General features: G+C 35.6%; 1 protein-coding gene across 3 annotated transcripts in view; it reads right to left on the reverse strand.

Moving 5' to 3' along the window:
* The window catches only part of CDH8 (cadherin 8), a 197,943-nt gene that overhangs the window by 5,683 nt on the left and 177,186 nt on the right, over positions 1–15,074 (reverse strand). For all 3 annotated transcript variants that reach the window (XM_087940576.1, XM_087940575.1, XM_026714112.2), the window contains one exon: positions 1,225–1,476. In XM_087940576.1, coding sequence (XP_087796702.1) covers positions 1,225–1,476 — 252 coding nt within the window. The remainder of the gene's footprint in view (positions 1–1,224; positions 1,477–15,074) is intronic.

Raw genomic sequence — 15,074 nt, forward strand, 5'->3', positions numbered from 1 at the left:
CTAAGAATGCTTTTTCAATATATTTCGTTCTTATTTTTAGCCAAATTTATTTTCGAGCTTCTGTTGGTCTCTACGAGTCCTGCTTTGAAAAAGTCTATTTGAAATCTGAGAGCCAGTGAATCTATAAATGACAGGATGTGTTTTTTTTAGAAAAATAATCATACACAAAAGTGAAAAAATGTACTAAATCACCTATGTACTAAATCAGCTTTCCCCAACTTGGGTTCTCTCCAGATGTATGAACTTCAGTTCTCAAAGCTCTTAGCTGATTGGGGAATTCTAGAATTTTAACTCTATGGCGTTGTTATTTTAGTTCTATTTTTAAGCTTTGCACCTCCAGACTCGGCTTTTCTAAAAAAAAAAAAACTTCATTTATACTAAGATGTTTTGAAACTAGACAGAGATAAGTATTTGAGCCGGAAAGTTTGCCTGATAAAAATATTTTAATGGAATGTCAACTCATTTTCAAGAATGTTTCCTTTCTTTTTATGTCACTATTTTATACTTTTTGCATCTCTCACATTGGGTTAAATTTGTATTAATGCTGTTAGGCATCTGGGTTGCCATTGACAGAAAAGTGGACATAATTGGAAGAAATTAAATGAATGAATGACTTGAATTGGCATATAAAAAACAGCAGGGGTTAGGTTAAATCAATCTATACTCATATTTCTTTCCCAGAAGTTTTCCCTGAGAAGTGCATTTGTTTATTCATGAGATTTATATCTCTCTGATCCAGATAATCAAGGCAGCATACATTTCCTTCTGTTGGTGTTTTTTTCTTCTATCATAATTAGCCTTTGGTATGGTAGGGATATGAATATGATTTAGAAGAAATGCTTTGAATTTCACACAAGTCTAACCACAGAACCCCTCTGCTTTCATTAAAAGAGATGCAGATTTTCTTCAGGCTCAAGAGCTTGAAAAAAAGTTGCGGCTACTTTAAGGGCCTCATTTCAAGGATTCAATGAATGAGCTGAAACAACATTTTTAAAGCTCACACAAACACCCCCCACCCCCCCCAAAAAAAGATGATTTAGGGACCATAAGAAAGATGTCTATCTTCTGAATCATTTTTGAAGTGGGAACACCCAAAGAGAGAACAGACCCAAGTCACCCTATGACCTTTTATGGCCTAAAATGAATTTCAATACTTGTCATCCCAGTTTAACATCCTAATCACTGCAACATTTGTGTCTTTCCCAGCAATATATCCATACGTACCTAAAAGCAAAATGATGCAGGCCAGAATTGCTATTAAAGCACCCATGCTGAGACCGATTGGGAGAACATAAGCTTCAGCATTGCAGGACTGGGCAATGCCATCATTGCTACAGCCACATACTTTAATGGTAAGAGTACTAGTGCTACTCATTGGAGGATTCCCACTGTCACTGATGATGATGGGTAAAAAATAGACTTCTTGTTTCTGCCGGCTGAATCCATTGCGTTTGGTCAAAATGTTGAACGTATTATCTGGAAGGGATGAGATGGACAGAAAATATTATTTTCAGCTTTCCTAAAAGTATTAGTCTTGTGGTACCTTCCTGGTTTGTTTTCTGTGCAAGATTCTAAATATCTGTTATTAATGGAAGGGCCAACATGGTAGTGTTATAATATATGCTGCCTATTTTTTAAATGTTCATTTACCCAAAATATGGGTTTACTTACCTTGCTTGATCTCCCTTCTCCTGGTTTTGTACTGTTGAGACATTTGCATTTGTAAGTGTTGGTTTTCCCTTTAAAATAGGATAATCAAGTTCTTGTGGTCTTTCTTTACTCTTTGTGTAATGCAACCCTGTGTTGTTGTTAGTTGCAAAGTTGTGTCCAACCCATGGACAATATTCCTCCAGGCCTTCCTCTCCTCTACCTTCCCCCCAGAGTTCATTTAAGCTCATGCCAACTGCTTCAGTGACTTCATCCAGCCATCTCATTCTCTGTTGTCCCCTTCTTCTTCTTTTGCCCTCAATTGTTCTCAGCATTACGCTCTTCTCCAGTGAGTCCTTCCTTCTCATTAGGTGGCCAAAGTATTTGAATACAACCCTGTACCTCTACCTTAAATTTATAGCTTCACAGTAGCAATGTGAACATTCATTCATTAGAAGTGCAGCCCTCTTTTGAACAAACTTTCCATTTGAGATATATTTTAATCAAAAAGAGAAATAATGAAACATCAGCATTAACACCTATGCCTTCTCTTAGTTCAGCAGTGCCCAACATTGGCACTTTGGCATCCCGGTGGAGGGAGGGAGGGAGAGGAGAACAGGGCTGTGTGAGTTGAACTGCTCATGTACTTGCATGCACGCCAGTCCACTGCTTGCACAAGTTGAGCTGTGCACATCTGTGTGTACCACACATTGCTTGTGTGGCCCAGTTGTGTATCAGCCACAGCCCAGTAATGGGCTGTGGGTCAGGGCTGGGAACCCTTGTTTTAATCTATGGGTAAGGTGTCCCATACAGGTCCTGGAGATGAGAAAAGGCACACAAGGGAGAAAAGGCAGAGAAAAGGCACACAAGGGAGAAAGGCAGAAATTTGACCATGGATTTAGAAGATCCATTGTAATCCAATAAAGGAGAAAATTTGTTGCTCAGAGCTGAAATGAAGGTTTGTTTGTTTTTTGGTGTTCTCTAAGCTTGGTTGCTTTCTTGAAGAAAATATTGCCCAAACTAAGTAATATCATCAGCGATGGGTAATGGAACATCTGCAAAAAACAGCCAAGAATCAAAGAGCACCCAGGATCCCTCACCCATTGTATTCATTTGGATAAATGGGACAAGCAATGGCTTCAGTACAAATCATTATGTTTTCCCAAAGTGATATTATGTTTATTTTTAACAGCTTTGGGCCCAGTTGTCATCAGTAAAGCACTGGTCATTTAGCTTGTGTATTTGCTGAATTTACTGAGTCCTTTCTTTCATTTAACATGTAAAATATAGCCCATGCTGCAAATGCTCAGGTGAAGTAAATGGTGCCTTTATTTAATAGCAGGTATTATGAGTATATTAAATCAAATAGCTAAGGATCCCTCAAGTAATTATTGAATTCATTTTATTCCTGAATGCATGAGATTTTTCTATTGCATTAGGGAACTCTACATTATTGGCAGGCAACAGCTTGCCCACTATTTCTCACCTATTAGCATCTCTGGGAGAGGCAGAAAACATTTCAGAAATGTAACGTTATTTGATGCATTTCACATTAGCTCTTTATTGCTTTTAGTTGCAGAATTATAAAGAGCACAATGACGGATGTTGGAATGTTCCTACTCAGAAGTCCGCACACTTCAATTTGGTTCCCTCCCCACTCAAACACAATTTTTCATTTTCTTTTAGAAGTTAATTTGCAGATACTATCCAATTAAACTTTTTTAGTAACTCCCCCCCACCCTCAATATGGACTACAGGTTTTGTCTAGACTTTTTTTAATTTCAGGAAATCCCAAGCTTTCTTCCCATTTCTCCATCAAGCCATACTTATGCATAAAGCCACATGGGTGATATTCTATTATCTATATTATCCAGCATCAATGGTTCTTGGATCAGTGGTTATTAATGTTCACCAAATCTACCACCGGTACAGGTAGTCTATTTACAACCATTTGTTTAGTGAATGTTCGAAGTTACAATGTCACTGAAAAAAGTGACTTATGACTTTGTTTCCACCCTTATCACTATTGCAACATTCTTATGGTCACAATTTGGATGCACAACAACTGCTTCATATTTATGATAGTTGCAATGTCCTGAGCTCATGTGATCACCTTTTGCGAGTTTCTAAGAAGTAAGTCAATGTGGAAGTCAGATTCATTGAACAATTATGTTACAAAATTAACAACTGCACTGATTCACTTAACAGATGTGGCAGGAAAGGTTGTAAAATGCGGCAAAACTCACACAAAGGGCTTACTTAGCAAAAGAAATTTTGGATCATACATCAAGGAGTACAACCATTCATTTACTGACAGTTCAAAGTTACAACAGAACTGAAAAAGTAGCTTACAACTGGTCCAAACACTTACAACTACCAGAGCAACCCCATAGTCATGTGATCAAAGTTTGAGCATTTAGCAACTGGCATAAATTTATGATAGTTGCAGCATCCTGGAGTTACCTGATCACCATTTGTGACCTTCTCAAACATCTTCTGCCAAGGAAAGCCAATCGGGGAAACCTCAGTTAAGTATTTAACGAATTCTGATTCACTCAACTGCTGTGATTCACATAACAATTGTGGCAAAAGAGGCAGTAACATTGCGTGCGACTCATTAATAGCTATCTTGCTTAACAACAGAAATTCTGGTCCCAACTGGTGGTCGAAAGTTGAGGACTACCTGCATAAAAAGTCTTTGGTGTGAATTTCTCTCTTGCTGTCTCTCATCCAATCTCAGAAGATTTAATATTCTTACATGATACTAATAGATTCTAGTCATTTTTTTTTAAAATAAGCACGGTTATTTAATGGACACCATCTGTACGAGTATCATTTATTAATCCCAACTGGCAATTTTCAGACTGCCAACTTTTGATCTTGGTGACTTTAAAATCTTTTAGTATAAGTGGAGTAGCTTGCATAAAGGGGAAAATGTAACTACAATAATAGATCTGTCTTCTTGATTGCTTGCTTGCCTGAATTTCTACAGATTCAAATATTTTTTGATTTCTTTTTAGTAGAAAGAAAAACAGAAGAAAAGCAAATAATGGGCCAGACTTATAGCAGCTCTGAAGATTTTTTTTTTTTAAAAATCTGGTAGATACCAAAATAGTTTGACATAAAGCAGACCCATTGAGGTCTTAGATCCATTAAGACTTCTATGGAATCTTCTTATCTGATGGTGATTTTTTTTTCAGGTTCAATCTATCAATTTTTTATTAGTCATAGACCAAATTCACTCTCCCACTAATCTTGAATTCCATGAGATCTCAAAACAAGCTAAACTATTAACTAAACACAGAGAAGGTTGATACACTACTAACTACTACTTACACACAACTAACTAGAGCATACAAAACATTTGCTAAACCAATACTTGAATACAGCTCATCAGTCTGGAACCCGCATTATGTACCTGATATTAATACAGTTGAGAAAGTCCAGAAATATTTCACAAGAAGAGTTCTCAACTCCTCTACTCATTGTAGAATACCTTATGCCACCAGACTTGAAATTCTAGACCTAGAAACCCTAGAACTATGCTGCCTTCGGTCCGATCTAAGTATAGAATATAAAATCATACATTGCAATGTCCTACCTATGGTTCAGCTTCAACCATAACGATACAAGAGCACACAACAGATACAAACTCAAGACTAACTGCACCAAACTTGATTTCAGGAAATAATAACTTCAGCAACAGAGTGGTCAATGTTTGGAATATTCTACCTGACTCTTTGGTTTCTTCCCCAAACCCCAAAAACTTTAACCTTAGACTGTCTACTATTGATCTCACCTCTTTCCTAAGAGGTCTGTAGGGGGTGTGCATAAGCGCACCAATGTGCCTACCATCCCTGTCCTATTGTTTCTTTTTATTTTTCTTATATGTACCCATTTCATGTACTCATAACTATGTCTATACTTATACCTGTAATCTTATAATCACTTGACAAAATAAAATAAATAAATAATAAATAAATAAATAAAATAAATAAAGATGCAACATTCTAAAATATGGTGGGTTAAAGTTGTAGTTCAGAGTATATAAAAGTTGCCTGTGGTTGGGTTTTTAAAACCCTTCTGTACCATATTTTTGTGCAATATTCCCATGTTAATAAGCATATTATTAGAGTAGAATATTTGTAGTTTAGGATTGAACTGTAGAGTCATTGGTGTTCTCCGAGTTTGGTTGTTTTCTTGCAAATGTTTTATTACCCAACTGGGTGATATCTTAGCAATTAGTGAAGGTGCTGTTTGAGATCAAGATCAGAGAGCACCAAGGACTCCAGTAAACAAGTTTTTTTGACCCAGGAATGTTTTATTTGGTTATTTAAAATATGGATTTAGAAACAACTTTAAATTTCATTTATAAATGGAATAGAAATAATGGGAGAATTAGTGAAAAATATTGAAGGCAGTGGAGACTGACAGATCGATGTATATAAGCAACCATTTCCAATATTCAGTTCTTATGGTCTAGTTCTGAATCTGTGTCCAATAGTGATTGGAAATCCTTAGCATTATTACAGCATGATTATTTTAATTTTAATCAAGGATAGTTTTATTTATTAAACTGGACCAATGCAGGGAGGTAAGAATTCAAGGGAGTTTAATGGTCAAACTTAACAAATGTTTTCATAAATTAGATTTAAAACATTAACAAGAAGAAAGACCAAATAGAGGAGAAAGCAAAACTGACAGATTCATCTATCCTTTGATTTGACATATTGCCTTGAGGTTACAGGGTGCTACCAAGGGGTTTAGGCACTTTTTATTGAGTTTCTCCAACTTGAGACTTACAGGCCACCCATCTTCCTGACTTACTAGATAAAATCACTTTATCTGACTGACTTTCCCTTCCTGGCAAACACTTTAAAAATAGCACTTGAAAGCTGAGAAAACAGCAGGTGGCTTTTTGAGCTGTAGACACCAAGGCTACTGCATGAATTAGCTTGGAAACAGGTGTGCAAGAGGATAGTGGGTGTCTTGCTCTCCACTCATCTTCCCAATTAACCTCCTCATCCGTCATTATCTTGCTTTTCATGTATTTTATTTACCTGTGCCTTCCTTAACAAAGTAAAGCACTTTCCATGTGGAAATAAGTCAGTGATTAATACTGGCTCTATGTATTGCTATGTTCTTCAATACTTATTTAGATAAAACTCAGCAATAATAGAAGAGCCAACATATGGGGGAAAGATAAATAATTGTATCTTACTTCTTCCATCCCCTCCCTCTTCTTTCTCTGGTGTTCTGAAAATGGATTTTTTTTCCAAGGCCAAGAGCTACATCTGCCTTTGAGGGATATGGCAAGAGCCACACTTAAAAAAAAAAAAGAACTAGATAGGGTCAGGACAAAAATTGAATTGGAGTTCATATAAATTGAATCAAACAATAAGCTGCAGTTAATACTATTTATTTCCCATGTACCTAATGATTTCTTCTCCAGGTACATTAAAATTTATAATTTGGAAAGACAATTTGAAGGCCTTCATAGTTTAGGATTGTACAGACAGTCCTCTATTTACAACGTTTCATTTAGGGGTCATGCAAAGTTACAACGGCACTGAAAAAAAGTGTCCTAGATATTTTTTCACATGACAGTTGCAGAATCCCCATGGTCACATGATCACAAATTGGATGCTTGGCAACTTATTCATATTTAGGATGGTTGCAGTGTCCCAGGGTGATATGATCCCTTTTTGCGACCGTCTGACAACCAAAGTCAATGGGGGAAACCAGATTCACTTAACAGCCATGCTACTAACTTAACAATGGCAGTGATTCACTTAAAACTGTGGCCACAAAGATCATTATATGAGGCAAAATTCACTTAACAAGTGTCTCACTTAGCAACAGAAATGTTGGGCTCCATTGTGGTCATAAGTCAAGGACTACATGTACTTAGGTAGTTCAGAGAAATGGTCAAAAAAGATAGTCTGTTCACTTATGAAGGACTTCCTATATTCTCCTTTCTTCTCTCTGACTTGGTTACATCATCCTTAAATATATGTAAAAATATCTTTTCTGAAGTCTGCAACACCTCTGATTGCTTCAGTTTTTCTATTTAAAATTAATTTATTCCACTGTGATCAGTTTAGGACACTTTTTGAATGGTAGGGATGGCATTTAATCCCACCTCTTTTTAAAGGAATGTAATGGATGAAGCAAAGTGGATAGAATTAAATCATATTTTTGGTGGAAGTTACAAAAATTTGTCCTTCTTCAAAACTTGTCTATTTCAGGACCCCCTTGGAAAGTTTGGTTTTCTTGCCTCAAAAAAAGTTACAGAAGACCTTCTTATCTATGATATTCAGCAATGTGAGAACTTGTCCAGAAGCTCATGTACCATCCATGATTGAGATTGGTGGCCTTTCCCCACCCACACACACACACAAAAAAAACATTCACAAACCATTGAAATGATCTTTCATCCCTTTGTTGGGTGATCAACCATGAGATCTCTTGGTTAATGAGAAGAGTATAATATTGAAAAAGAACAAGCTGGTTTGTGTGGCATATGAAGGGAAGGAAGATTTTAAGCAGACTTGAGCCAATATTACAGTTGACTTAAAGCAGCAGGTCAACAGAAACAAAAAAAAAAAGGTGCTTTCATGTCAGGCTACATTTGTAGACTGATTTAAAAGAGGAAAATGATAAACAGCCTACATGTTAAATGTCTCTAAGCCATGCTTTTCTGAGAGCACCTGATGTTCCTTTACTTCATGAAACTTTCTTTAATAAGTAGACATCTGCAAGTTTCCCTGCTGTGCAACTTTCCAACTAGACAGCTTACTTTTCTTCTTTCCATTTTTTTTAAAATAACTGTTTAGAAATATCAAATCATTAACAACATTAAAGATTTTATTATAAGTTATCTGTGCTGGATAGGTTGCCTTTGAAAGGAAAGAAAAGAATTTTTAATTGGGAACTTTTACAGCTGGAGACTTGAGCAGCTTTGGCAAAGAACATTTCTTTATGTTTAGATAAAAGTTAGCCAGTCTCAATTGAAAATTGTGATGTTCCGAGTCCTTCTGTGTACTTGGTTAGGAATTACAATATGCTATACTAAGAGGGGCATTAAGTGGGATTTGAAGTAGGAGTTTTTTTGGAATTCCATAGTGGTGTGTTTGTTAGTTTCGAAGTCGTGTCTGTCCCATTGCAACCTATGGACAACGTTCCTCCAGGCCTTCCTGTCCTCTACCATCTTCTGGAGTCCATTTAAGTTCATGCCTACTGCTCCAGTGACTCCATCCAGCCACCTCCTTCTCTGTCATCCCCTTCTTCTAATTGCCCTCAATCTTTCCCCGCATTAGGCTCTTCTCCAGTGAGTCCTTCCTTCTCATCAGATGGCCAAAGTCTTTGAATTTCATCTTCAGGATCTGGCTTTATAAAGAGCAGTCAGGGTTGATCTCCTCTAGGACTGACCGGTTTAATTGCCTTGCAGTCCAAGGGACTCACAGGAGTCTTTTCCAGGACCCTAGTTCGAAGGCCTCAATTCTTTGGTGCTTAGCCTTCCTTATGGTCCAACTTTCACAGCCATACATTGCAACTGGGAAAACCATAGCCTGGATTGTACACACTTTTGTTGGTAGGGTGATGTCTCTGCTTTTTAGTATGCTGTCTAGATTTGCCATAGATTTCCTCCCCAGGAGCAAGGGTCTCTTAATTTCTTCACTGCAGTTCCCATCTGCAGTGATCTTGGAGCCCAGGGAGATAAAATCTGTTACTACCCCCATTTCTTCCCCATCTATTTGCCAGGAATTCAGATGGCTGGATGTCATGATCTTAGTTTTCTTAATGTTGAATTTCAAGCCAACTTTTATACTCTCTTTCTTCACCCACATCAAGAGGCTCTTTAGTTCCTCTTCACTTTCTTCCATTAGAAATTCCATAGTACTAGCCAGCAGTTGGAATAGCTTAGATCTCCTGATTAGTTTGGGGCACCTTTAACTATGCTGTACAGTTTCCCATTTTCATCATTCCATACATTTTGTCCTGGCCACCATCATTAAAGCCAAAGGATCCTGAGAGTTACAGCCTAGTATATTTTGTAGATTTTTTTTTCATAGGTTGTATTCCACCTTCTTAGATCATTTGGAATTTGGAATCAATGGCAAGGCTCCAGCCTATACTATCCAGATTTAGCCACAAAGATAATATAAAGCTTCTAAATCAAGATAAAATGTCCTGGAATGGGCTGAGGCATTTCCTAAATAATGTGTAACCAGAGAATTGGCTAGGTAACGGAGGTAGCCAAATTGTTAACCAAGGTAGAAAGTATGGAAAACACTAAGACAACGTACAAACCAGTTCAAAATCCAAGAAATTAATACCAGGAGTCTAGGGTAAAGTTACTATTCTAATAACAGCATATGAATTTTGTTTTCAGCACTGACTTGCTTCCAAATCACATGCATATAATTCACAAAGAGTATCATGACTCAAAAGTAATTTTAGCTCCAGGGGACATTTAAACACTTTTGAGTCTTTTTACTGGAGGTCTATCTGGCCTCACGTTTCTTTTCAAGGAATCTGGAGCAACTAACAGCAGAAGCAATGAAAAGGGGAAAAAAAGATTGACCAAATAGCTTAGAAAGGATCACATTTTTTAAAGAGTACAATACAGCAGGTTACAGACACCAAGCACAATATAAAAGACTCTTTATGTGAGCTTGACAATAAAGACAGAATTGTCCTATTTAGCCAGAAGGCTGATTAAAATAAATTATGCTACTTGATATTATCACTTTTATTGTCAAGCTCATATAAAGAGTCTTTTTATAAGCTGTTTTAAAGGGTAATGTTGTGGTAACCAAGCTGTATACATGTAGACATTTTCATTAATGTAAAATGATAAATTTTCCATAAACATCAAGAATTTACAATGTATGTTCTGGAAAAATCAAATTGATAGCCACCATAACATTTTATGTTATAAATCTTACAGAACTACAAATGCAGAAACTATTTTATAATTCCAGATTACTCATTTTGTTTTGCATCTTATAACATCATCTGATACACCGGAAACAAATATTACTACAAAGTATCCTGAATTCAGCCAAAAAATCACCTTGACTTGGTTCACTGGAACCATTTGATCTGAAATGATGATGATACTGATATTTAATAGGAACAACATTTAAGAATCTACAATTTCCACATAGAATTCTCTGTTGGGAAGCTGGATTCTGGTATTTGATCCAGATAGGCTCAAGGTTGGCTCAGCCTTTCATCTTTCTGAGGTTGGTAAAATTATGAGCCAGATTGTTGGGGCCAGTATGGTGACTCTGTAAACTGCTTAGAGAGGGATGTAAAATATAAGTCTAAGTGTTATTGCTATTCTGATGGAGAGTGTAATGGTTTTCTTTTTAACTTTAATTTTGATGTTGGCATAGTTTTGTGATCCACTCTGGATTGGAGTTCATAATTTCAGCAGCCATGTAAGTCTAAAAAAGATAAAATAAATTCAGCTTTCAGGGACAATTAGTCAATGTCGTAGCCAATGTCTTAGCCACCTTGAATGCCAAATCTCACTATTCCTTGCCCAGAAATATTATTTTTTTAAAGGGTCTTTCTTGTCCTGCAATAATTTAAAGTCTATACAACACCATTCAACAATACTGGAATTATTTGTAAATGAAACAGCAGAAAATACAGTCATATTACATTTATTGTAAGTGGTAGCATATGAGAAAAATAAGCTTACCCCTTCAAATCTTAGATATCATTTTTTTAAAAGAATCCTGGATCATCTCTTGGTATAAAAATATATAATAGGCTAATGGGTTTATAATCATGTTCAAAGAACAAATAATAGCATTCACATGAGTGATGAAAACAGGTAGAAAAGAACAACAATGAGCTTTTGGCCCTTCAAATGACACCACTATTCCCCATAATGAAATATGACATGGAGATAATCAAATATTTTAAATCTTTGACTCTGGATAGCCGATCCTAAACAGATAGAAAATAATGACATGTTGAATGTTTCTTTTCTGCCCTTTCCTCTTTAACCATCCCCTTTGGAACAAAATGAACTTTAAATAATTATGTGTTTAATTTCCAATTCTGTTCCTTTCAAAATGTCTGAACTTTAGATTCATGCAGATAATTGTCTCTAAAGCATGCCAAAACTTTTCTCTGATATTTTTCATTATTTCATTATTATTTTCTGACAAGAGAATAATATCCTTATAGGATCAGTTCCAGGCTGTATTCCTAGAACTTTTGATTTTTTTTTCTTTTTTTCTAGGAAATTTCACAAAACTTAGGAACTCTAACCCTAATCTGTCCGTTCAGTGTTCTTTTTCTTTCTTTCTCAATTTCTCTTTTCTTTTTATATTTTATCTTATGCATAAATTTAATAAAGTATATATATTTAGAAAAAAACACAAAATTGTATCTCTTGGCCATGTCGTGCAAGGGAATTCACTACAGAAAGCAATGATATTTGGAAGAGTTAGTGGTAAAAGGAAACCAGGCCACCAAAGAACATGATGGCTGTAAACAATCAAAGATGACACCAGCCAAAGCATAGAAAAACTCAAAAGTAGTGCAAGTTCAGAAGATGTGGAAAGAACTGGCCCATAAAATCTCTAAGAATCAGACATGATTGAATGGATAAAATCATCATCTTCATCATCATCATCATCGTCATCGTCATCGTCTTATCATCATCTATTAAGAAAGTCAAGAGCTTTGTTTTCTATATAACATTGGCTTGGAAGATTCTTTCATGTTCCGAGCACAGCAGGTATTTAACTAGGGGCTTTCGCACTGTTCACAGTCTTCCAAAGCCTTAACCATGAACCTCTTCAGATGATTCTGAAATCATATAGTAGAGAAAATCATTAACTTCATGGAAAGCAGTCTGTATTTGCCCTGGTTTTCCAACACATACTATAATGCACTCCATTTCACACAATCCCAAAGTCACCATCCAATGGCCATAAAATCAAAAGAAGGCTATAAGCTCCTACAAACTCTATTTTACTGGAATTCAACATAGTGCTCTCTAGAAGTTTTAGATTTCAAAGTATTTTAACTTTTATTAGCATAGTCAATGATAAAAGATGGTTATCTTTAATAAAATACTTGAAAGGGAGAAAGTTGTCTAGGCCATCCTCTGTCTTTTTCCTACATCAGAACCAAAGTATTCTTTTCTTTTCTTTATATTTCTCTAAGGAACTCAAGGAAACAGAGAAGGAGACTTCCCTTTATTTTATACTAACAACACTGAAACCTTCAGATTGAAGGACCCAAGAGATAATAACAGATTCAAAGTCAATTACTGAGTTCTCTGATCAAATGGAATTCTGAAGTGTTTTACTAGACCAAGACTGATTAACTGGATAACTGATGACGGATAACCATTTAAATTTGACATATTGCCAGGAATAATCCGTGGTAAATGTTGTTCATTTTCTTCCAACCCTTAGTGATCCAAAAAGCCTCCCATAAATAAAAACAAAAACAAAACCAGTTTTATGTCAATAATTGCTGTTTTGATTTCTTATAACTCAATAGAAGAGACTAAAGCTTTGCAAAATTTTGCTTTGACAATTTGATTCAAAGTTCATTCAACTGAAGTGTGAAATCTCCTGAACTCTGATCAATAATTCAGATAAGGTTATCAAACAAGATAAAATTGAAAGCCTTTCAAATAGTTTGATCTGTAGCATTAATTTTAATTAAAAAGTGATTAATGAAAGAAAATGACCATTAGGCATGACATTTTTATGAAATTACATAACAGAGGTAGCATGTTAATGAATACCTAGTGTTTCTGATAATATAAGAAATAAAACATTTATTTGGTTTTGTGAGCTTTCTAGAGGCACTTGGCCAACTGATATCCTGGATGTTTAGATGAAGTAACAGAAAAACAGAACCATTCACATTATGGTTTTGTAGACTGTGTTAAAACTGCCTTTATACTAAGAGGAACCCAAAACTGACATATTTTGTGCGTACAATGTAAAGAGAAAATGACCAGAAATAATTATGCTTTGTGGCAAGTAGAAGGAGAAAACAATGAAGAAAATGTATAAATAGGATTAAAGAGATTACTTGAATGTCCTTAGAAAAAACTATGGGTTACAATTAAATGCCGGTTAAGCCTCAATCCATAGGATCACTAGGAACTGGAATCAACTTGAAGACATAAGAATAATTGGATATGAATAAATCAGATCTTCTCTTTTACTTGTACTTGTTTGTGCTATACTTAATAATTATGGAAAGGAGAGCTATGCTTAATAATTATGGAAAGGAGGAGGAAAATGTCTAGAACCATAGAAGTGAATTTTTCCTTCCCTGGAGAAAAGTTATTTTTGAGTTCAATACCAGAAAAATGTGCTCGAAAGAGAAGATTATTTCTTAGTAAAGCCTGAATTTAGTATTCTTGAAACATTTACATTGATTTAATTTGTCATTCAGCTATTGAATAAAATCTGTCAAAGTCCACCCCACATAATGACCAGCTTCCTTGGCAATTTTATCTTCAGGGCTACAAGCATCCATCTCATCATAAATGCCACCAGACATGGATTAAATCATTCACCAAAGAACCTCACTGTGTAGGGGGATTTTTAACAGCTAAAAGGTGACAAGGCAGGTGACCAATTTAAATGCCTTTAGATCACACGTTCCTCCTCCCAGGTTGGATAATAGCTGTATCAAAAGAATGTTTGCCAGCTTTCCATGACTTCAAATGAAGGCTTATCTGCAGGAATATCCATTGATTTATCATCTACTGGATCCCAATGGTTAATAATAAAAAAGAAGAAGTATAGCTAGACAGGTTGAGGAGAAATTAATTCATATTCTCCCCAGCAATCCACAGTTGGAGAATACTAAATACAGCAATACTCCAGAGGAAGAACAAATGATTGGCACATAGATAGGAATGATATAAAACTGGCAAATTTAATAGTTTCTTTTCATTCTCCCTCTCTCTTTCTCATGCAGTGCACCCCTTTTCCAAGCAAAGGTTCATTTTCTAATACATCAGTTAATAAATTTCTTTCTTTTTTAAAAAAAAAAAGGAAAGCAGTTGCATAGTACGTGTGTGTTTTCCTGTGAGTAAATACTTGCCTATGTGTTTGCAAGCACCATTCCTTAATACAGTATATGCCTTTGCTATATTTTTTTTTCCTAACAGAACACAATTTATTCTTCTGTGTAATTTTTTTTTTTAATTACATTGTGGAATATCAATGTGGTTAATAATGAAGGTAATATTTTTCCCATTGAAGTTTAACAGGAATTTATGCAGTTTACACCACTATTGCTAAAGTACATCCAGAGTGACGTTTGAGTTGTTTCCAAACCAAAATTCAAATATATGCAAATGTTTTGTACTCCCCCCCCCAAAAAAAAAAGAATGTTGAGAAAAATGAACATAAAATCCTGGA

Source organism: Pseudonaja textilis, chromosome 11 (assembly GCF_049901715.1).
Source record: "Pseudonaja textilis isolate UNSWEBS1 chromosome 11, rPseTex1.2, whole genome shotgun sequence".
Classification (NCBI taxonomy): Eukaryota; Metazoa; Chordata; class Lepidosauria; order Squamata; family Elapidae; genus Pseudonaja; species Pseudonaja textilis.